Source organism: Rutidosis leptorrhynchoides, chromosome 10 (assembly GCF_046630445.1).
Source record: "Rutidosis leptorrhynchoides isolate AG116_Rl617_1_P2 chromosome 10, CSIRO_AGI_Rlap_v1, whole genome shotgun sequence".
Classification (NCBI taxonomy): domain Eukaryota; kingdom Viridiplantae; phylum Streptophyta; class Magnoliopsida; order Asterales; family Asteraceae; genus Rutidosis; species Rutidosis leptorrhynchoides.
The window spans coordinates 339048925-339074871 of record NC_092342.1 but is presented as its reverse complement, the minus strand read 5'-3'; the positions used below and the strand labels follow the sequence as shown (position 1 = coordinate 339074871).

At 37.2% G+C, this 25947-nt stretch overlaps 2 protein-coding genes across 2 annotated transcripts; both read left to right on the top strand.

The window, feature by feature from the left end:
• Positions 1–8795: 8795 nt before the first annotated feature.
• On the top strand, positions 8796–9278 carry LOC139871400 (uncharacterized). The gene has a single exon (XM_071859115.1). The coding sequence runs from the start codon at positions 8796–8798 to the stop codon at positions 9276–9278; it is 483 nt and encodes a 160-aa protein (XP_071715216.1).
• A 6181-nt stretch (positions 9279–15459) lies between these two features.
• On the top strand, positions 15460–16663 carry LOC139872491 (probable E3 ubiquitin-protein ligase RHY1A). The gene is made up of 3 exons (XM_071860381.1): positions 15460–15836; positions 15928–16043; positions 16183–16663. The coding sequence occupies exons 1-3, from the start codon at positions 15681–15683 to the stop codon at positions 16517–16519; spliced, it is 609 nt and encodes a 202-aa protein (XP_071716482.1). The 5' UTR covers positions 15460–15680; the 3' UTR covers positions 16520–16663.
• Positions 16664–25947: the final 9284 nt, after the last annotated feature.

Genomic DNA, 25947 nt, shown 5'->3' with positions numbered 1-25947 from the left:
AGAACCCTAATTAAAGTGAAAGGAATCACAAAAAAAGACCAACCTTTATTGCTAGATGGTGGAGATGCAAGTAATCCGAATTTGAGCTTGAATAATCATCTTCATCTTCATCAATTTAGTTTTAGGGTTTGTTGGGTGCATGTGTGTGTGTAGACCGATGTACACAAGAGAGAAGAGGAAGGAGAGTTAAAACCACAATTAAAACTTGCACTTTTCCTCTTAATCTTCTCTAATTTTGTTATTTTAGTGTTATGTGTGTGTGTGTTGATCGATTGAAAACAAAGGGGAAGAACCAAAAAAACACGAACATTACATAAACAAGGGGTGGGGTGGTTTTGGCTCTTAAATGGGGATTAAATCCCATTCCTGATAAAAACACGGGTATTTATCTATTTACTGAAACGTAACGTACCTCGTTCGGTAGCCGAAACGAAGTCCAAATTTAATAAACAAATAAGTTCTGTGACCCTGGTCACAAAACGAACCCACTGGACTAATAATTAATTAAAAACACTCAACAATTAATTAATTCATAAAAAACACTTTAAAACGCAAAACGAACAAAAAGGGCAAAAAGGTAAATTCCAACTAGGCCCGTCTTCGGGATGTTACATAAACACCTATCTTGCCCAAAATGACACTTAAACCCTAATTTTGACCCATTTCAGAATTAGTCAACCAAATACACCCATAATGGTTCCAACACTTCCATAATCACCAAACCTAGTGATTAAACCCAATTCCAAGTCCTAAATCATGGCCAAATCGGTTTCCAACCCAAAACCTGCCTTCATCACTTATAAACCCAAACTCTAGTTATTATCTTCCATTAACAACTAGTGGGATTCCATTTATGAACATACAATCAAAAGCCCTAAATTTGAATGATGAACACAAAAACGAATTTCGGAGTTAGAGCTTACTGCTAGTATCACCTTGTAGCTAAGAACGAGGAGAAAAAATTTGCCTCTTACGCTTTCGATCGAATCCCGATTCTCCCTTTCCAAAAATCCCTTTGAATGATTTGAGGTGTTTGAGTTTTGAGAGAAAATGAAGAAGAAAAGGAAAAAGAAATAAAGGAAATGAGATGAGATGAGTGGATGGGATTTAAGATCCCAAATCTGGCACACACGCGAAATGACCAAAATGCCCCTACGCACCCTTAAAATTAAAAAATCCAGTACCAGCTCGCCAGCTAGGTCGTGCCGCAACCCTCATTCCTCGCGCCGCGAGATTATTCTCGGTCTAGGATCCATTTTACAAGCCATCTAATCCTGATTTCAGTTAAATGCCGTGCGGCGGCTCCTCAGGTCACGCCGCGACCCACTACGGGTTTCTGACCATTCCTCGCGTACTTGAACTTCAACACACGAACATGTCTCAAACCTTTCATACACTAGTCGTACATACACGATACACCTATAGATCATATACGGGGAAAACGGGGTGTTACAACTCTCCCCCACTTATTTCGATCACGTCCTCGTGATCCTAGTCACTTAACCAATCCGAACCTACACGCTATGGTTCTCAACAATCGTTCTAATCTGACTTCCAACACATTTCTCATTAACCCAAAGATTAACCCAGTCACTAAATACACACTTGCACGCATTTCGAGACGTGCAATACACGCAACATCCGAAGTCTATGACGATCACTTAGAATACACAAAATCGCCACGCATTCTTCCAATCCTTCTAGGCAATTCTTCTCAAAGAGTCACCATTAACAACTAAATCGTCGCCCGCGATTTATTAAAATCCACAAATCCGAGTACAAGAACTTGCTCAATCCCTCACATCGGGAAACTCAACCAATCTCGTACCGAGATATCAACCCTAGCGTACCATACCAAGCACATTGCTAGTAACAATCACGTACCAAAATAAAGACCGAATAAAAGCGAATCCTTACGGATAACACTTACCACTTAACGACCCTTGTAGTGCGCAAAAACGGCTATTACGCAACTATCGCAACCTCATAAGCAAACGGCTAAAACCGATAGCGCCCAAAACGACTATGGCAACGCTAATTCCTAAGGTGTACAAAATCGACAATTGTCACACCCGTAACAACATGTGAGCGAAACACGACTATCGCATCACTAATCACACAACATGGTCCTCACGACCCCACCATTGGAGTATAAAACAACCAATAGTTCTCAATACTAACTACATGAAGGCTGGCCGAAACTACACGTGCCTTAGTGAATCCGCACCACACGCGACTCACTACCTCCACCGCAACAACAATCGGGATTGGCCGAACTACACGCGCCCTAGTGAATTCGAACTACACGAGAGTCACTATCCTAATAGAATGACCGCATCCACACGTGTCATTGTGAATCCGAACTACACGAGACTCACTTCCTCAATAAGATGACCGAACTACACGTGTCATCGTGAATCCGCATCCACACGTGATTCACCTCCCAAATCTCAACACATAAATGGTACTCCCATTCCCCATCGGTACTCGCATTTCCCGATAACGTTATACCGTACCGATATAACACTACTCCCATAGTGAAGTTAGCGGACCGAGTAGATGGCCATAACCCACCAATCATACACGCTCTTTTGGCCTCATATGACGAGTAGTGTAATATCGCGCACTGCTACACCATAGTGAATCCTAACGGAATACACTAACCATCAACTCCCCAAACAAATATCCATTAGTGTACTTAACACCGCGTAACACTAACCCACATGTGGTGTCTTAACACCGCGACTAACCCACCCAAGTAAATCCATCATACACATATATGCATCATACGTACGCGTACACAACGCCAACACAATCGAGCAAGAACCACCCATATCGCACATAGGCACAAAACAATAATTCTCTAGAAGAGAATCCTACACGTACATCCCTTAACTAAGGGATCTCACCTTGCTCGTCAAACACGTCCATTATCTCTAAATGAGATTCACCACATTACCACCTCGGTGATAATTTAAATCTAAAACCATAAGTACAATTTATTTCAAATCGTACTTTTACCACAATCGACCAACGTAAGTCTCAATGCTAGCTCCGAATCCATACGAGCATCGTCCAATATCAAAACACTAGAACATCTTCGTGCGAGAGTTCAAACTCCCCCACTTAGAACTCCATTCCATAACCACATCATCGAGATAAAAGTATCCCACAACCACACACATCATAGTACCTTTCTCCAACTTTGAGCACACGAAGGATTTTAACCTATCCTTAAACACTTCGAACGAAGAGTTCACCACAAATTACACAAACTTTAATCTTGCAATCCTCTGATTGCTCTAGCTTGTCACATTTCCACCTGGTCACTCATGTACCTAAGGGTTTCTCTCCGGTACCCTAAGTACGATGTAACCGCAACACCATCGAAGTCGAATACCACGCTAGTAGGTATGAAAGAGTCACCTAACATCGTGTCACGTAGACTCCATTACCAACACACATCGAGATCAAACACTCGATCTTTAGGGTTTTATCCACCCGTCGAACCTCATGGTTCATCAATCTTCAACACGAAAGCAAACACGCGCTTAACAACCGAACACCAAAACCCATACCCATAGCTTGGTAGAAACATTTCCCAACACTAAGGAATGCTTGGTCCGAAACAAGTCTTACGCTCTTCCTCCGTCAATCCATACACCACCATATGGTAATTCCATTAGGAATGTCACCCATAACAATAATATGCACAACATAATGTAATTAACAAACCCGAACGCATCGACACATAAATAAATAATCGAATGACATATTTATTAAAACGAAAAGTACCTTAATGTCTTCTCGCCACACCCGTCCCCGCTAACTCGGGACACTCCGACTTACGATGTCCTTCTTCTTGGCAATTGAAGCACACCGTACTATCACCCTTTGGCACCGAACATTCCCAAGACTTGTGACCACTCACGCCACAATTGTAACACCTAGACTCACTAGAATCCGATATACACATCCGTATACCACCCGTACTCACACTAGCACCCTTAGTTTCCTTACTTGAGCACCATACGAAACAACCCTTCTCTCACTTGAAGGTTCACCAATCTTTGATCGCGAATACCATTCAAAACCCCTAGCCACCGCGAATAACTCCGCAAACGACTTCGCTTGACCCCTGCTAATTTTATTCTTCAAGTCATCATTCAGGGTTCGATAGAAATCTTGCATCAACATACGATCATTCCCCATATACTCCGGGCAAAAACGAGCCTTCGCCATAAAGGTCGTCTTGAGAGTATTCAAGTCCATAGATCCTTGTCGCAAATTTCGCAACTCATCTCGCAATTCCATCAAATCGGCTTGCGTCCGGAACTCCTCGAAGAATTCCTTCTTAAAATTGTCCCACGATAACGCCATAAACGCTTCACCACCAACAATATCGATTTTACCATCCAACCAATCTTTCGCCCTACCCCGCAACAAACTAGTAGCGAGTCTTGTCCTCTTCTCGGGAGGGCAATCAATAGTACGAAAACACCCTTTCGACATCCGAGATCAATGTTGTGCTTATCAAAGGATCCGGTTTCCCGTCATACATCGGGGGTTTAGTCCTCATGAAGCTCTTAAGACAACGCTCCATTTCACTACTACTCCGAAATTCGGAATACTTTCTATCCATTTCTTCTCGAAACGCACCCATTTGCTCCGCAACGGCGGCCGCAACTCTAGTGTTAAACTCATCGTCATTCGTCTCGATCTCGTTTCGCGTCGTCATTCTAAAGAATTTAAAACGATTAGTCCACGAACGTATAAAACAACACGCACAACACCACCCCATCTTGCTAAACACTCGTCGTACATCACTTGTTAGACACGATTTGCACCCGTAATAAGGTTTGCAAGTCCTTATTACGCACACACGCCGTATCAACTCGTTAGTACAATGACCGCCCCGCTCGATGATATAACCAACACAACGAAAATTCTACGCGATATAAACATACGCAAGAAAATAATATCACAACACAAGCCACAATTCTAGTTAGTTCACCTACACACTAAGGCACTAACCAAGTCCCCGTCCGACCCGTTCTCCTACAAGTCCCGCAGCAAATAAGCACACACAAAAGTCTAAGTCTAGGCACTTATCTCAAGTCACCTAAATCCCTTAGACCATGCTCTGATACCACTTGTAACGACCCAACCCGTATTTAAACCGGCCCGTATTTTTTTTTCTTATTTACATTAATATTTAGGTCCTAATTATGTTTCCAAAACATCTTTAACACAAATGATAAGTTCAATAAACTTCTAAAACATTTAATACATAGTTTAAATATCCGAACGGGCAACACGACCCGACTATTTTAATTTCCAACAAAACCGAGCATGATGATTGGGGATACGCTACCCAATCCTAATCAATACAAAAGCACATCTTCTAAAGCAACCTACGCGAGTCTACTAGTTCCCACGCTTACCCGTGCCACCGCCTCCATGCAAATCTATAAAAATGTAAACAACGAGAGGGTAAGCTAACGCTTAGTGAGTGAGAATATACTACATACATATATATGCATAAAATGAACATGCCACACAATAATAAACAAATAGCACATACCAGAGCATCCAAGCATAAAGGCAAGCTAATCTAAGCATACCGTACAATCTATACAACAAGCTAACAATAACAACAAAGTAAGTACACCAACGACGATATGTACCACGCCATTAAGCTACACCTGGGGGTTAGCTACTACACAACAATACGACAATATATATATATATATATATATATATATATATATATATATATATATATATATATCAAAAGCGTAAAACGCCCAAGGTTAACCCCTTAACCCAATACCAAATGAAGATTGGCCGAACTACACGAGCCTTAGTAAATCCGCATCCACACGAGACTACTATCTTCAATAACACAACAACATCGAGGTTGGCCGAACTACACGAGCCTTAGTGAATCCGCAACCACACGAGATCACTACCTCAATAAGATGACCGAACTACGCGCGTCTTCGTGAATCCGCATCCACACGTGATCCACATCACAACTCAATATCAACCATTCGCCATTGGGATTACATAATCCACATCACAAGCACATGTGATAACGTACACACAAAGTGTGCACCTGGCCAAAGGTGGTCAACCAAAACGCACAACCGTGCCAATTGGACCTATACACAAGTCCATCGTATCCACCTATATGTGAAGTGAGCTCTATAGCCGAGAATCACTTCACCCGACCCACACCCATCCTACACATACATATGCACATAGGGTATTAACACTCACCTTGTCGTCTTGATGAATGCAACCGAACAAATCCGCAACACGTCAATGGAACGTACCTATTCCATTAACACAATACAAACCACAATTAGGGTGGACTTTCAAACCAACCCAACTAACACTTAGTGCAATTTTGACCCAAATGCACTTCCAAGCACAAACCGCGCCCAAACTAACCAATAATCACTAACACAAGTGAGTATGATCCTAATACACCGATTAAACCCAAATCATAGGTGTTAAACACCTATCTTGCCCAAAATGACACTTAAATCCTATTTTTGACCCATTTCAAAATTAGTCAATCAAATGCACCCAAAATGGTTCCAACACTTTCATAATCACCAAACCTAGTGATTAAACCCAATTTCAAGTCCTAAATCATGGCCAAATCGGTTTCCAACCCAAAACCCGCATTCATCACTTATAAACCCAAACTCTAGTTATTATCTTCCATTAACAACTACTAGGGTTCCATTTATGAACATACAATCAAAAGCCCTAAATTTGAATGATGAACACAAAAACAAATTTCGGAGTTAGAGCTTACCGCTAGTATCACCTTGTAGCTAAGAACGAGGAGAACAAAGTTGCCTCTTACGCTTTCGATCGAATCCCGATTCTTCCTTTCCAAAAATTCCTTTGAATGATTTGAGGTGTTTGAGTTTTGAGAGAAAATGAAGAAGAAAAGGAAAAAGAAATAAAGGAAATGAGATGAGTGGATGGGATTTAAGATCCCAAATCTGGCACACACGCAAAATGACCAAAATGCCCCTAAGCACCCTTAAAATTACAAAATCCGGTACCAGCTCGCCAGCTATCATTCCTCGTGCCGCGAGATTATTCTCGGTCTGGGATCCATTTTACAAGCCATCTGATCCTTATTTCAGTTAAATGTCGTGTCGCGGCTCCCCAGGTCGCGCCGCGACCCACTACGGGTTTCTGACCATTCCTCGCGTACTTGAACTTCAACACACGAACATGTCTCAAACCCTTCGTACACTAGTCGTACATACACGATACACCTATAGATCATATACGGGGAAAACGGGGTGTTACAGTCTACTTTTCAAGTATGTTATTCGATTGGATCTCAAGAAGATTGGAATGTTTGGATAAACAACCCAGGCTCGTATCTTCATTAATTGTGCAAATGCGTTGGGATGCAAGCGTGTTTCGTGTTTTCCTCCTTATTTTTTCCTCGTGATTTATCTTTTTCTCGATATCATTGATAGTCGAGATGTAATGTATAGTATGTCATTTACGTTTGGCTTACGTTCATGTGAGCCACTCCCTGTACCATATCGTTGATAATTTAAATATAATTGTTTGCTTTTAAAAAAAATAAATAAAACGGTAACTCAACAAATAGGAAAATGGATGTGAACGTGATTTCATCTTTTAAAAAAAATAAATAAAACGGTAACTCAACAAATAGGAAAATGGATGTGAACGTGATTTCATCTTTGCAACTAGATCAACTCAATCTACCCTCATTCCAACGTTTATCGTTAAGTGAACAAAAAGGTCATAAAAAAGTGACGGCCTAAATTACCTATAAATAGATGCCATTCATATAATTTAATAACGTGTATCCAATATTCATATTTTAGAAGATAACTTTGATGACTTGTATTATGGAGACGCAATTCAAAACATGTTTATGGGGATTCAAGATGGTAGAGACAGCGGCTCATGAGTAAACGAGAATGGAAAAATGTCCGTGGAGGCTTTCGCGGCCTTTGATGAAATGATGATACGTTTGGCCGGGGAGAGCGAACCGGGTAATGGATCCGCCAAAGTGTTATCTTATAAGATAGAGAATTGATCCGGGAAGAACATTTTGAAAGAGACGGTTAACGGTAAGTTGAAAATGGCGGGATCTAGATGTTGATTTCTCTTAGTTCGTTTGGTTAGTTCTGTCTTTTACGGGTAGTATTTGGTCTTGTATTAGTTAGTTCGTTTTTATTGTTTATTGGGTTGTTACGGGAGACTCGTTTATAAATTAGTTTCATTTAGTTGGTTGCTTTCTAGCTGCTAGCTCCCCCAGTTTATTTGTATTCTTCGTTGAAGGCGTTTTCTTTTGGAAAACGGCCTCGTTTTATGAGTTTCGTTATTTGCCAAAAAAAAAAAAAAAAAAATCCTCAAAATGAGCATGCTGATAAATAATACCCAATCGCATCTTCTAAAATAATCATCATGTTTTTGTGTAAATTGATGAATTAGACAGTTAGTAGGTTATAAATCATCTATCATCCAGCCTAACTTATTTTATAAAGGTCAAATTATTAAGATCATAGTAGAAGGGTTAGTCCTTAAACCAATTATAACTAGAAAACTCCTAACTAATTACTAAGAACTTATCACGGACTTCTAATTATTTGCACAAAATTAAGAACGTGACCAATTACTTAGATATCTAATACTACTGTAAGTCTATAAGTAGCTTAACTTCTTTCCATAATCCATTCATCTCATCCAAAACTAACCAAATCATAGCTCGAAATCAAACCAAAATGTCTCTTGTGACACCACAAATTAGGGCAATTGCGGAAATTTGCTATGGGGATGCAATTTGTCAAGAACAAATAAAATTGCAGCTCGAAAAAATGGGACTACCAAACGGTCTCTTGCCTGTAAAAGACATTGAAGAATGTGGTTATGTGAAAGACACTGGTTTTGTTTGGATTAGACAAAAGAAACCGAGCAAAAACAATAATGAAAAAATCGGCAAGATTTCTTCTTATGCAACGGAAATAACGGGGTATATGGAGAAATTTAAGATCAAGAAATTAACGGGCGTTAAAAGTAAGGAGCTCTTAATATGGATACAGCTTACTGAGGCTAGTATTAATGATCAGTCAACTGATAAGATTACGTTTTGGACCTCGTCTGGCATTCACAAATCTTATCCGGTGTCGGCTTTTCAAGTTGATGATGAGAAGAAAAATGTTGAAAGTGAGTGTGTGGTTAAGGATGCACAAGTTAAGGAGATCTGATCAAGTGTTTTGCATCAAATAGACGTGCAAGTAATGATGCTTTCATTTCATATATAGCAATAATTTCATCTTATCTTATAATCTAATGATGATCAAATCCTCTATGACTTTTTTTAGTTGAATCTTGATTTTCATTTTAAATCTTGAAAGGGCTACCTTACAATACATAATTGATGTGCAATTGAAAAGTTAATTAAGAAGAGAATAATATGAATGTGTTTGTGTTGCTATAAAAAAAGTTGGTTTGCAACATAAACATAGCATGAACCATCGTAACAACTTGAGGAACATTGGAATATTGTTGACATAATGAGTATTAGAATTAGAATATTGTTAGTTGCCACGGACATTGAACATGTTCCACACTAGCCCGTCGAATTACCAATTCGATTTCAACTGGATCGATTTGATCGTATAAGAACAAAACACAAAATCCTACCGTCTCTTTCAAGCAAAGCTATTATATGCATTTTGTGTATAGCGAGAATCGAACCACAATCAAATATACACCAAGTCTTATCAAACAAGTCTTTTGGATATTTGTTTGAATATAATAAATATAAATAAATAATTAGTACTCCGTAATTAATAGATAGAATAGAAAATGGAGCATTTGTCTTTTGTATATGGTCCGGACAGGCGAACAGAATCCTAGGAGTTAAGTCTTATAAGCCGGTGTTCAAGCCTTCAATGTTAGGATGATGACGTGTCTTTTCATACAACACAAAATCCACATTTTTGTCCTGTGTTTCGGCCAACCCTAAGCTTCTTATCCTAGCCCAATCAGTTTGACTTCATTCATTTGCATTACACTTAAATGTTAGAATACTGCAATTGAAGACTCCAAGTCAAATTACCATATTTGGTAATTTGACCTTTGGGATCTGGGATCAGAAAGTGAACTTTCATCCTTTCCCTTTTAAAGACATATCACAAGTAACGGTTACAAATCTGTCCAATTCCACTTTTGCAAAAGGAGGCTCCAAAAGGTTTATTGGAACCATTCCTTAATTGGAATTAGCTGTTAGAACTTTGTATGTATAAAACACTTAGCAAAAATGTAATAATAGGAAACAATTGTATCAATTCAGCTTATAATCAAAACCGATCATTACAATTTTTTAATTCTTTCAATTTAAACATGGTATCAGAGCTAACGGTATCGATCTAGTGATCAAAATACTCGTTTTATGGCTCAATCATTTACCGAAAATAAAGCTACCATTGTCTAAAATTGACGGTAGCTCAGTAAACCAAGCCGCCATGTCAATTCTAGACGGCAGCTCAACGTGTAATGGAAGAAGCTACCTGAAAATTCTCTGTCAATCATCGCCAATTGCAGAAACTGAAGCTGTCATTACAAACCACCATCAACCATCTCAGCAACTGAGTTGTGTCTACTGTAAAATACCGGGACACACAATAATCAACTGCTTTAAGCTCATTGGGTACCCAAATTGGTGGCACAAACAGAAACCTGACAGAGCTGTGATGGCAGAGGCAACTTGCAACAACCATGAAACCACCAGAGGCAACCCTATGGTCACCGGCAACGGCAACATACGATCCAACCCTCAAATCGAAAGATCAACAAGAGGTAATTCCAATTTATTACCTCAATCTTACAAATCAACCAAATGGGTAAGGGTTAAACCCTCAAACCCTAAATTTATTAAAATCGGTTATAGAACCGTAAAAAGGGGAAAGTCTGAAAACTTTAACCCTAATTCCCTGTCTCAATCAGCCAAAGAAACTAGGAAAAATCCCTGTTTTCTATCGACCAAAAAGGGAAATCCTAGCTGGATCCCTAAACCGAACCTTTTTAGTCACCCAAATAGATTCAGTTTGTTGCAATCGATCGAAGAAAAGGGATTAAACCCTCATATTCATTCGAAATCAACCGAAAGAGACACAAGAAAAAGGGTAATCGTGGATAAAAGGGATGAAGATATCAACCCTAATTTTGGTAAAAATTCTACTGGTACAGAACAAAGGGAGAGAAATATCCCTAATTTTGTGACAGATACATGGATATCTGAAAAAGGGAAACGGATAGGTACAAAGGCAGAGAATAATACTGATATTAAAAAAGGGGAAATGGGCCATAATATTAAAAAGGCTATACACCCCACTCAGGCCCAATGTTTTTTTAATAGTTTTAAACAGGCTCAAAATAAAGCCCAAAAACAAACCTGTTTAACTACTCAGGCCCAACGTCATTTTAAAGAGGCTAAAAACTATACTCAGGCCCAAGGTCATGTTAATACTTTAAAACAAGATCAAAATTCCATTTACAATAAACATTTAAATAATACTGGTTTTATCGGAAAAGCGAATATTGTTTCGAGTAATACAAAAAACAACGAATGGATTTTTGACTGCGGTGCTACCCATACAATGACTTTTGAAAAATCTGATTTTTATTCCGAATCACAACCCCGTGTTAATAAGATCCAAACGGCTAATGGAGGGACTGTACAAGTGGAAGGGGGTGGGAGAATTGAAGTCACTCCGACTATGAAACTATCAAATTGTTTATATATTCCTACCCTATCTCATAAACTTCTATCCGTTAGCCACGTTACAAAAGAACTAAATTGTTCTGTTTCTTTACACCCTACTTTTTGCATCCTACAAGATATCAGGACCGGGGTAATTATTGGGCGGGGCATTGAACGGGGTGGGTTATATTATGTAGACGAAGTAACCCAACAAGGTTCTGTGATGCTTGCACACGGAACATCTGACAGAGAGGCATGGTTATGGCATAGGAGACTGGGTCATCCTTCTGCCGGATACTTACATGCTCTATTTCCTAGTTTTTCAAAATCCTTTGTCAATTTAAACTGTGAGACGTGTATTTTGGCCAAAAGTCACCGAAGTACATTCAAACCTAGTAATACTAGGAAAGATGTACCTTTTGCTCTTATCCACTCTGATGTGTGGGGTCCTGCACCGGTTATTGAAGGGAAAAACTTCCGATATTTTGTCCTATTTATTGACGACCATTCACGCATGACTTGGATTTATTTTCTGACTCACAAATCTGAAGTGTTTGAAAAGTTTTCCCAATTTTATAAAATGATACAAACCCAATTTAACAAAAATATACAAATTTTGAGATCCGATAATGGGGGTGAGTTTGTGAACTCATCGATGAAATATTTTTGCGAAAATAATGGGATTATTCATCAAACCTCATGTGCTCATACCCCCGAGCAAAATGGCGTAGCCGAACGAAAAAATCGACTACTTTTAGAAATGACAAGAGCATTATTAATTGAATCCAAAGTTCCAAAGAGTTTTTGGCCCGAAGCTCTTACTTCTGCCACTTATCTTATCAATCGTTTACCTACCAAAATTTTGGGCACAACAACCCCCAAAGATACCCTTTCCCAATTCCATAACCTCCCGACTTCATTTAGCATTGAACCTCGAATATTTGGGTGCTCGGTCTTTGTCCATATCCCAAAACATGAGCGTACCAAACTAGATCCATGTGCAGAAAAATGTGTCATGGTTGGCTATGGAATAAACCAAAAAAGATATCGATGTTATAGTCCAAAAAGGCGTCATGTTTTTACCACAATGAACTGTGATTTTGTTGAAACTGAATATTTTTACAACAATACCCAACTCACGAGTGAGGGGGAGAATGAAAGTAATGACACTCTCGGTTGGATGACGTGGGTACCACATTAAATACCACAAACTCAAATCCCTGAACCTCAAACACAAACCCCTGGACCACCTCAAACTCAAATCCCTGAACCTCAAACACAAACCCCTGGACCACCTCAAACACGAGAGCCCGAGCCAACACAAAACCTTGAACCTATACAAACTCCAACACTAAACCCCGAGCCAACACAACCAACACAAGACCATGAACCCACGGAAACTATCCCACTAAACCATGAGACTACTGAAACCTCCCCGAACAATGAACATCAAACCTTTGACACAAATCCCGACGAAACCACCCAACGCTATGTCTTACCTCGAAGAGCCAATAGAGGTGTCCCACCAAAACGATATTCTCCGGAAAGAGAAGCGCAAAGATCCAGATATCCTATGGCTAATATAGTACAGGGAAATCTGTCGAAAGAAGCTCATCAGTTCAATTCCGCAATTTACTCTGAAAATATTCCAACTTCCGTTGAACAAGCTCTAAACTCAAAAAACTGGAAAGAAGCGATGGAAGTTGAAATGAAAGCCTTGAACGATAATAACACGTGGGAAAAATGTGTCATGCCTCAAGGAAAAAAACCAGTGGGAAGTCGATGGGTATTTACGATAAAATATAAACCAGATGGAACTATTGAAAGATATAAAGCTCGACTGGTTGAGAAAGAGTACACTCAGACATATGGGATCGATTACTCCGAAACCTTCTCACCAGTTACGAAAATTGATACCATTAGAGTTCTCTTTTCTATCGCTGCAAATGAAGATTGGCCACTTCACCAATTTGATGTGAAGAATGCTTTTCTACATGGCGAATTAAAGGAAGAAGTCTATATGGAAGCACCACCAGGATTCAGTGACAACTTCAAAAACAGGGAAGTTTGTCGACTTAAAAAGGCTTTATATGGGTTAAAACAATCCCCACGGGCTTGGTTTGGGAGATTTACTTTATTTATGAAAAAATACGATTTTAAACAAAGTAACTCGGATCATACTCTCTTCTTTAAACGAAAAGGAAATTTGATTACATGTTTAATCATCTATGTTGATGATATGATAATAACAGGAAATGATAAACAGGAAATTTCTAACTTAAAAGTAAACTTATTTAAAGAATTTGAAATGAAAGACTTAGGCAGACTTAAATATTTTTTGGGGATTGAGGTGTTACGATCCCAACAGGGAATATTTATCTGTCAAAAGAAGTATGTTCTTGATTTTCTTGCAGAAACAGGTATGATTGATTGCAAACCAGCTGATACTCCGATGATTCCAAACCAGAAGCTATATATGGAAGATGAAGCTGATCTTGCCGATAAAGGGCAATACCAAAGGATGGTGGGAAAACTCATCTATCTTGCTCATACTCGACCTGATATAGCACATGCAGTTGGAGTTGTGAGTCAATTCATGCACCAACCACAGGTTCACCATATGGAAGCCGTAATGAGAATCATCAGATATTTGAAAAAGACAGCGGATCATGGAGTTGTTTTCAAGAAAAATGGGCATCTAAGAACTCAAATATATACAGATGCAAGTTGGGCTGGAGAAAAAGGGGATGGAAGATCTACATCCGGATTCTTTACAATAGTCGGAGGTAATTTAGTTGCATGGAAAATCAAGAAACAAAAGGTTGTTTCTCTATCAAGTGCAGAATCAGAGTTTAGAGGGATAGCCAAAGGAGTTGTAGAAGCATTGTGGACCCGAAAACTACTAACAGAGATCGGATTTCCACCAGAAGATAGCATTCAGATATTATGTGATAACGAAGCAGCCATTGCCATATCAGAAAATCCAGTTCAACATGACCGAACCAAACATGTGGAAGTTGATCGACATTTTATTAGACAAAAATTAGATGATGAAATCATTTCCCTTCCATCAATCAGGTCCGAAGATCAGCTAGCTGACATTCTCACCAAATCTGTCAACGGAAGACTCTTCAGCGAAGTTCTTGGCAAGTTGAATATTGGAAACCCCACTATTCAACTTGAGGGGGAGTGTTAGAATACTGCAATTGAAGACTCCAAGTCAAATTACCATATTTGGTAATTTGACCTTTGGGATCAGAAAGTGAACTTTCATCCTTTCCCTTTTAAAGACATATCACAAGTAACGGTTACAAATCTGTCCAATTCCACTTTTGTAAAAGAAGGCTCCAAAAGGTTTATTGGAACCATTCCTTAATTGGAATTAGCTGTTAGAACTTTGTATGTATAAAACACTTAGCAAGAATGTAATAATAGGAAACAATTGTATCAATTCAGCTTATAATCAAAACCGATCATTACAATTTTTTAATTCTTTCAATTTAAACATTAAAATCATTCACCTAAATACAAAACTCTGGTTAATGAAGTCCCTTTTGTTAATTTAAAGTTCTAGTTTTTTTGAAGAAGAAAAAAAACAAAACTCTGTTTGATTTAGTTTCAATAGTGTTATGAGATTTAGTTTCAATAGTGTTATGAATTTATTATTACATGATATGATTATAGTAGTTGATTTTAGTCCGAGTGGAATTCAATAATTCTAACGTATAATTGAAACTTTTTGTCAAACAAAAATAATTTCAAATTGGTGGACCTCACTTTTGTCTGCCAAAATATCTCCTCGTTATATATAACATCCATTTGAATAGCTTGATTGATTTGATATTATGAATTTTTAAGGTTTAGTCTAATTGTTGATGTAAAAGCTAAGGTGTTTTCTCGAATGGCTGGTACGATACCAGGAGTCGAATGCGCTCGAAGGAGGAGGTTTCGAGGGAGTACTGGGTGGTCCGATTCATCGTTTATTATCAATTCGGCTTTTGGCTCAACTAGAAACAGGGGATTTTATGATAGCCATTTCACAACCACTTATCTTTCGGTATAGAATTATAGATTGATCATATATGTTATCTTATTTCATTTTATGCTATTTAAATATTAATTTTATTTAAAATGTTTTAAAATACTAGCAAAGAAGCTTTGTGAACCGATCAAATGAAGATGGGAAGCTAGATGGTGAGGCTAGAAGAGCCAAAGAAAGACTTGATGGGAGGCTCAGAAGCCTTTGGACATCAGAAAACAACAGGTAACCAATTTTTTAATGGTCAAGATACTTGGTTTACTAACATTCTTTTGTGACATTTTTCAAATGTTAAAAAAGTTGTCATCTTTGGATACCCTTTTCTGTTCTCTGATATGGGTTTAAATCTTTTGGACTTACATAGTATCCCAAGTAGTCAAGAAAGATCAAGGGGTTGTAATTTTGTGGATGAACTTGGGAGAAATCATCCATGTAGTTCAATGGCGGTTGGAGTCTTACAAATGGAGGTTTTTGGTTTGAAAAAGGGTGGATTGACGAAGTTTAATTGGGGGAAAATGGGGTTAAAATGGAAGTCAATGGATCAAGATGAGTGTCCGGTTTGTTTGGACAAGTTTAAGGTTGGTGAGAAGCTAGCCCGTTTGCCTTGTGCACATCGGTTCCATTCGGCCTGTTTGTTACCCTGGTTAGAGAGTCATGCGCATTGTCCGTGTTGTAGAATGAGTGTGTTGGGTTCGATTTGATTTGGTTGCTAGATATGTTTGTTTTAATTATGAAGCTTGTAGTTTTTTTTTAGTAATGTTGTAAATATTGTGACCTAAACAATATCTTGTTATTGCTAAAATAATCAGATGTAATCTTAGAGCAACCAAGTATATAACGTGTCATGATGCAACTGTAGGGTGAAGATATACTGTAGAATTAGATGTTGATATACTAGCATTTAAAGAACTTTCAAGTTATCACACCAAAATGTCACTATTAGTTCACAGTATTCGATTTATCAACACCAGACTCTCAATTGAATAATAAATATGAATTATAAGAACAACTAGTGAAATGACCCGTGAAATCACGGGTTTGTTTACACGAAACAGTTTAATAATATGTTTTAGGTATTAAGTGAATGTAAATGTTATAGTCATTTTATTTAATGATCCGTGGAACCACGAATTCAGACTAAGAAACTTGTAAGTGAGAGATAAAGTAAAATCGAGAAGAAATCATACCTTTGTAAGTGAGAAATAGTAAAATAAAATGAAATTGAGAAGAATTAGTTGTTAATATCTCTTGTTTTGTAGCTGATAAATTGGTGTAGAAGATAAACCTCAAGTCGTCGTGCTAAATCGGTCTAGAGAAAAAACCCTAAGTTTTGTGAGGAGTCGAGTACTAAGGTCGTGGTAAAAGGAAAAGAAACCCTAAGTAATACGGTACCGCCAGTTTTAATTTTGAAAAAAAAAAAAAAAAACGTGAAAAATTGGTGAAAAAGCAAAAAACCCGTTTTAACCCGTGTTTGACTGTCGTTTAACCGTTTTTTGGTTGATTTCCGTTGTTCAAACGTTTCAAGTACAAACGGAACGGATCATTCAAAAATCCGTCTAGACCCCGTCTAGAAGGCCGGCTGGCCCGTTTTTTACAACCCTGCAGAAGCATCACTATTTCTTTAAAAAAACAAAAAACAAAAAACTCTCAATTCGTCTCTATTCGTCTCTATTGCTTCTGTATTGCTCCGCACTCAATTTCGTCTCCACGTCTCTATTTATGTGGAACATATGCATCCGAATTTTTTTAAGATAAACTACAAACATATTGATGTACTTAACTTGGACAGAATAAATGAACTATCTTAACATGCATATGTAACATAATAAATCCCGTAAAACGAACCTATACTTACTTAAGAATACAATATTTATATTTTTAATAATAATAATAATAATAATAATAATAATAATAATAATAATAATAATAATAATAATAATAATAATAATAATAATAATAAAATAATAAAGTTTACTTAATAATTAAATATTTATATTTTTATTAATAATGACATCATCATGGATGTCTTAGAATTTTTCTTTTTTTTTTTGAATTATTTTTAACCTTAAAAATTGTTTTTTTATGACATCATCAAGTTAAGAATTTAATAGATACTATAGATAATTGAGAGAACACGATATGAAGATATATGAAAGATAATATTAATCGTGCAAAGATATATCGAATGAAAAGCACACGTCCCTATTTATACAGATCAAAAACCAAATCTGGAAATTTGGTTTCCAAAACTACTTAGCTATAAATATGGAAAAGATAAACTAAAAACAAACCAAATTTGCTAATAACTAGGAAGTAAATTCTGAAGATAAAATTAAATCTTCAAAACAAATCTTCTTAAATAACAAGCATATCTCCAGAATATTCTATGGCTTTTACTTCAAGAAATCTTCAAACGTTTACTCCAGCAATTCCAGAGTCTGTAACTTCAGACTCTAAATCTCCAGACTCTAAAATCTGCAAAATGCTTTTGACTCATCAGATTATTATTTTCATTTTCCCAACAATCTCCCTCTATCTGATGATGTCAAAACAACCTGTACTCCTAAACAAACATCTTTTCATACTCCCTTTCAATTAGCTTGCACTTGCCCTTCATATGAGAAATTTTCTTCAACATGCTCAGCTTGCTATGCAAGTGTTTTAACAACTGCACCCTGAAAGGAGTTGTCTGCTTTGTTTTACATCTGGACAGTAAACTGATCAACATATCAATGCTAGCTCCTTCAAACTGATCAACCCTAACCAACATTCTTTGATTTCCATTTGTCTTAAACATCAAACCATCCAAATACTCAACATACTTATCATCAACAAACTCTAAATGTTCAGGAACAGCATACCTTTCAACATGTCCCTTAGCTCTCCTTTCTTTCATCTCTAGATCAAACATTCCACAAAACACCTCATAATCCTTAAAACTTATAAACCCTTCTTCAAACACCAAATGTACCAGCATATAAACTCTCTTCAACACTTCTTGCACAATAACTTGATCATCTGTATACTCCTGAATACACACAGCTATGCCTTTCCACTCACAAAAACCCAATCGAACAATTTGATTCAATTTAACTCTTAATCTCCTTGCATAGCAGCAACCACAACAGCACTAGTGCTTCCTTGAATATCACCAACACCACCAACAGCAACCATTTGAGTATCACCAACACCCCTATCAGTTATATTCTCCCCCTCAATCTGATGCTCCCCCTCAATTTGAGCTCTCTTTGATTGCTCCCCCTCAACACTTGCAAAACCTGCATCTGCAGTACCTGTACCTGCATCATCTGACCTCTTTCTTTTCTTCCCCTTTTTGACATCATCTAAAGGCAGAGAAGATATGACCTTCCAAATTTCAGTTTGTTGATTTTTGAGGGAACAAATATCAGAAGCAAGTCCAGTAAAACATTGTCTCAGTTCATCAACATCAATCATCCTTTTCTCCAGCTCAGCCAACCTATGATTAATTTCTGTTACAGACCCTGAACCACCTGTACTAGTCAACCCTTGCATATCCCCAACCAACCTCCTTACCTCCAACAGCTCATCTTTTGAAACAAAATTATTATTAAAGTTAAGATTATTAATCTTAGACTGCACACCAGAGAGCTTGTCATCAAAACTCCTTAGTCAACTTGGTCAAAGCCTGATGTAGGCCAACCATCGTGACTGGTGCCTCAGTCTGAGAAGTAGTGCCAGAAGATAAGGGTAGGGTTGGTATGTCCTCACAGCCTTCCTGTTGAAAAGTAGGGCGATCTTTGGACATAGAAGGATTTGAGGCCTGTATCACACCTTGTGACATGAGTGTAACATTGGCAGCCTGTGCAAAAATGTGTAAGGATGGAACATTTTAGATGGGTAGTGACAGACTTAAGTCTGGGGTAACAATTGGCTTGGTCATTGCAGCTGGTTTTTGGATTTAGTTATTTGAGTCCAGGATTGGGACTTCTTCAAATAAGTCAACTGAGTGGGTTTCTTCAGTGACTGTAATGAGGGTATCCAAGTTTACTATCCTATCAGGTTTAGGTTGGGTCAAAGCACTGCCTTCACCAACCTCTAGCAGAGGTGATGAAGTAGTACTAGAAGCACCTTGCCTAGTGACTTTTTGAGGTGAATTCACAAGGGCTGTAACATCTAGGGTTTTAAGTATGGTGGTATTCTCAATATGAACTGGTGAGTTCATAAGGTTGGTTAAATGGAGATTTTGTTCAGTAGCAGCGGGAGAAGATGGGTTAGACTTAGGTGGGATTTCCTCATTCATGTCTTCAGCCTGCTCTGTTTGTGGAACATCACCAAAAAGGCTCTCGTTACTGGTTTTAGCCCCAATAAGGCTCTAGTGTGTGATTCATCCGCGGGTTACAGGCTTGTGTATTCAAAGTTGTTCCCTGTTTCGAAACAACCACACGTCGAGTAAAATTACCGTACCCGATTTCGGAGTAGGGTGGAAAAGATACTCGAGAATGGCAATTTGTACAATTCAATTCAATTCAATTCTTGGGTAACAACTTTGACTCTGATTGCTCAGAATCTGCAGGTTGGTCTGCACGGCCAAGATTGACCCAATGCATCATAACAAAAAGTTATCAAAAAGATTGGCACAATCATTATCAAATTAATACTCCTGACAAAAAATTTTAAAAAGTTACCATTAACACCCTTCATTAATACCAAATTTGACCCTTTTATTTTAGGAAATAGAATAAAGAAAAAAAAAATTAACCTAAAAACGAAATTTAAAAAAAAACTTTATTTGACTAAAGAAGGAAACAAATTTATACACAAAAATACACTTGAGTAAACTTTCCCTGACTCTGAACAATATTACGTCACCCAGACTCTAAGAAAATAATTCAGACTCAAGAAATATCATCATTGGACAACATTTCAATAGATGGATTTAACATTCCAAGTTGTCCAAGAAGATAAAAATGTCTTTTCTCAGGAAGTGCTTTAGTGAAAATATCTGCCAATTGATCCTTAGTGCCAATATGCTTTAAAAACACTTTGCCCTTTTCAACACAATCCTTTATAAAATGATGTCTGATTTCAATATGCTTGGTTCTGGAGTGAAACACTGGATTCTCAGTAATAGCAATTGCACTTTCATTATCACACATTATTGGAGTTTTGGTCAATGATAACCCAAAATCCAAAAGTTGATGTTGCATCCACAGTAATTGAGCACAACAACTTCCTGCAGCAACATATTCAGCTTCTGCTGTGGAAGTGGCCACAGAATTCTGCTTTTTGCTAGTCCAGCTGACCAATTTTCCACCTAGCAATTGACATCCACCAGAAGTGCTTTTTCTATCTAATTTGCAACCTGCATAGTCTGCATCTGTGTAACCAATTAGATCAAACCCTGAGTCTTTAGCATACCAAAGACCCAGGTTAGGGGTACCTTTTAAGTACCTAAAAATTCTTTTCACAGCTTTATAATGAGACTCCCTAGGATCTGACTGGTAACTTGCACAAAGGCATGTAGCAAACATTATATCAGGTCTACTAGCAGTTAAGTATAACAAAGATCCAATCATACCTCTATAGGTTGATTGACAGGTAGGTTTTCCAGACTCATCTTTATCAAGTTTTTCAGAAACACTCATTGGAGTTCTTAAAGTGGAACAATTTTTAAAACCAAACTTAGTTAACATATCAAAAATGTAATTACTTTGGTTAATAAAAATACCCTCATGACTCTGCTTTATTTGTAGTCCAAGAAAATAGTTTAAAGTACATAAATTACTCATCCTATATTCTTTAGACATTATGTCAGAAAACTATTTTCTCAAAAGTGGATTAGTAGACCGAAAAATAATGTCATCAACATAGATTTGAACAAGTAACACATCACCTTTCTCCTTTTTGATAAATAAAGTCTTGTCAATGGCTCCTCTGGAAAAATTCTTTTCTAGAAGAAATGTTGACAAGGTATTATACAGGCTCTGGGAGCTTGCTTCAGACCATACAATGCTTTCTTCAATCTGTAAACATGCTTAGGAAATTTCTTACTTACAAAACCAGGAGGTTGTTTCACATACACCTCTTCTTGCAATTTACCATTCAGGAAAGCACTCTTCACATCCATTTGAAACACCTTGAAATCTTTGTGAGCAGCATATGCCAGAAACAGTCTAATAGCTTCAATTCTAGCAACAGGAGCAGAAGTCTCATCATAATCTATTCCTTCTTCTTGTCTATACTCTTGAGCCACTAACCTTGCTTTATTTCTAATCACAATACCATCTTTATCAACCTTGTTTCTGTAAACCCATTTAGTGCCAATTGCAGTTTTATCATCAGGTTTTGGAACCAACTCCCATACATCATTCCTTTCAAATTCTGTCAACTCTTCAGTCATAGCCTCAACCCAATCATTGTCAGCCAATGCTTCATATACATATTTGGGCTCAATTAGTGAAAGAAAACAAGAAAAGAAGCAGTAGTTTGCAATAGTAAAGTCAGACACAGGTGTCTGAGAAGTAGAGCTAGGTTTAGGCAAACCAGTAGGATCCACAACATAATCCTCAAGATGCTTTGGAAGAACTATATTTCTAGATGATTTTCTAGTAGGAACAGCAGGATCCAAGGTGATATTTGATGACTGATCACCCTCTTGAATAACAACAGACTCATCTTCTTGTGGAACTTCTTCTGTATGAGAATTATCTGCAGAATCATTTTTCAACCCAGACAAATTAGGTTCATCAGACTCAGACTCTGAATCCAGAGTCTGAACACTGTTTCCAAAAATTAAATTTGACAATTCACCAAGTGCAGATTGCTCAGTGCTGGATGACTGATCCATTTCTATAGAACTTTCATCAAAAGAAATATTAATGGATTCTTCAATCTTCATTCTCCTCTGATTATATACTCTATAAGCTTAGATACATAAGAATATCCCATGAACACACCTTCATCAGATTTTGGCCTCATCTTTTCAAGCTGATCTCTTTGATTTAAAATATAGCACTTACACCCAAATACATGGAAGTAATGAATAGAAGGCACCTTTTTATGGTATAACTCATAGGGAGTTTTGCCATGTTTCTTCACAATCAAGGACCTATTTTGAGTATAACATGTTGTATTAACTGCCTCTGCCCAGAATCTTAGAGCAACATTTGATTGACATAACATGGTTATGGCTGCTTCAATAAGGGTTCTATTTCTTCTTTCAGCAACTTCATTTTGTTGTGGAGTTCTAACAGTAGAGAAATTTTGACCAATTCCATACTCTTCACAAAAGTCAATTAATGTAACTTTTTTGAACTCAGTACCATGATCACTTCTCAACTGTTTAACAAGAACACCTTTTTGAACCTGCTCTCTCTTGATCAAATTAATAATTTCTTCAGGAGCATCACTTTTTGCAGCTAAGAAAATAACCCATGTAAATCTAGAATACTCATCAAAAATTACCAGAGTATATCTTTTCCCACCCAGACTACTAGTGTTCATTGGACTAAACAGATCCATGTGTAGCATGTGAAGTGGATCACTAATAGTAGCTAGGGTTTTTGAGGGAAACTTTGTTTTGGTCTGTTTACCCATAATACAAGCAGAACAAGGTTTATCTTTCTTGAAAGGCTATTGAGGCAGACCTGGCTCTAACAAGCTTCTTTTTGGAAAGCTCATTAATGTTTTTGAAATTGAGATGAGAAAGCCTTTTGTGCCACAGCCAATTAAGTTCAGGGACAGTCTGAGAGTACAAACATGTTTCTATTCCAGCATCAACAGAATCTAAATCCAGCATATACACATTTTGAAATCTCCAGGCTACAAGTGTTGGTCTTCCTTTAGGATCATAAATAATACCAGCTTTCTTTCTTAATCTGATCTCACAATCTTCATCAGTAATTTGACTCACACTTAGCAGATTATGCTTCAACCCTTCAATTAAAGCAACTTTCTTAAATGAAACACTTCCAGCTTTAACAGTACCATAACCAATAGTCTTTGCAACTGAATTATCACCATATCTTATAGAAGGACCTTTTTCTTCAACAAACCCTACAAGATGCTCTTTGCATCCAGTCATGTGTCTTGAGCAACCACTATCCAAATACCACATGTTACCCTGTTACACAAGACACAAAACAAAAGAAAATGGTTAGTTTTTAAGGGGAACCCACTTTTCAGTGGGTTCAGTTGGAGTGCTCTTCACTCTCCAAACAAAAGCTTTGTTCCCAATCCAGATCAACTTTTCCTTAACAGATTTCAAGACACTTTTATTTTCACAAACTTTGGGTTTCCATTCTTTCTCAATTTTCTTAGGAAAACAAGATGTTCTCTTAACTGAAGGTTTTTTTTTACTCTTGATTTTTTCATTGAGTTTTGAAATTTTCTTTTTGAGTTTACGAATAGTCTTAGCTTGTTTTGACTTTGACTTTCTTTTAGTTGACCTTTTTAGATCTGAACAAAAGCTAGCATCAGAGGATGATTCAGAGTTGTCTTTGCAACTTGACTCAGGAGTGTCAGACTTCAGGTCAGAACATACACTTTCATTTTGTGAACCTAAACTGTTAGAGTCTGAAGGTTTCAAAAGTTCAGACTCTAATGGATCTTTACTTTCAAGAATGATCATCTCAGAAGGCTCAACAGGATCTAATGATCTTACAAAAGCATTGGTTAAAATCTTTTTGTCACCATCAAATTTTACAAAAGTGTTTGGTAAAATGTCACATTTGAATACACTTGGATCAACTTCCACATTATTATTTAATATGTAGTTTTCACCTAGTATAGCTTTGACATCATTTGGAATTTGTTTGGCAATAGCATCAGAATTCTTTTTGGAAGATACACACCATGATTTACAAATTGATTCGTAGTGATTTGACCTTTTCATTGATCTTCCTAATTCAGTATTTAATCTTTTAGTTTCTTCTGTGTATGCCATTTTATAGGTGTCAAGTTCAGCCTCACATTTTTTAAGACTTTAATTTCAGCTTCTTTGTCTTTAATAGTGTTTTTAAGATCAAAAATTTGTGTTCTTAACCTATCAATATCATCTAAACACCATTGAAAGTCAAGCAACATGTACTGAAACATTCTCACTTTTTCATTATCAAGATAGTTCACAAAGTTTTGTACCTTATAGGCAGAAGCTTTATTGCAAGTAGTGTCTTTATCCATCTTCTCAACAGCTTTCAGATCTTCCTGAAACTTGCTAGAACCACCAGCCTTTTCAATTATAGCCATATCTAGGGTAGTAATAATACTGATAGACCTTTTGATTAAAAAATATGGATCGTTTTAAAGATCACCGAGATAGGATTTACACCTTTCCTGCTCTGATACCAGTTATTAGTTCACAGTATTTGATCTATGAACACTAGACTCTCAATTGAATAATAAATATGAATTATAAGAACAATAATTGAGAGAACACGATATGAAGATATATGAAAGATAATATTAATCGTGCAAAGATATATCGAATGAAAAGCACACGTCCCTATTTATACGGATCAAAAACCAAATCTGGAGATTTGGTTTCCAAAACTACTTAGCTATAAATATGGAAAAGATAAACTAAAAACAAACCAAATTTGCTAATAACTAGGAAGTAAATTCTGGAGATAAAATCAAATCTTCAAAACAAATCTTCTTAAATAACAAGCATATCTCCAGAATATTCTATAGCTTTTACTTCAAGAAATCTTCAAACGTTTACTCCAGCAATTCCGGAGTCTGTAACTTCAGACTCTAAATCTCCAGACTCTAAAATCTGCAAAATGCTTTTGACTCATCAGATTATTATTTTCATTTTCCCAACAGTCACATTAGTGATTTATCATTTCTTATACGAATATTATTATTTATTATTATCCTTTATACTAAAAGAAAAATGAAATACGGAGTAAACAGTATCTCATCTCGCCTCTGACGCCGGCTATTTTATCTTTTTTTTTTACATTTTTTTTTGCGGGAAAAAATTGTTACCTCCTGAAGCAACGTGCGGCTTCCCACCTCGTTACTAACAATTTAGTGTGTTTTTAAAGTAATACTCCGTAAGGTGATTTAGGTGTCTGTAACTTGTACATTGACAAGACTATTGCAATTTGCATGTCCTTATCGTACGAGTAATAAGACTATAGGA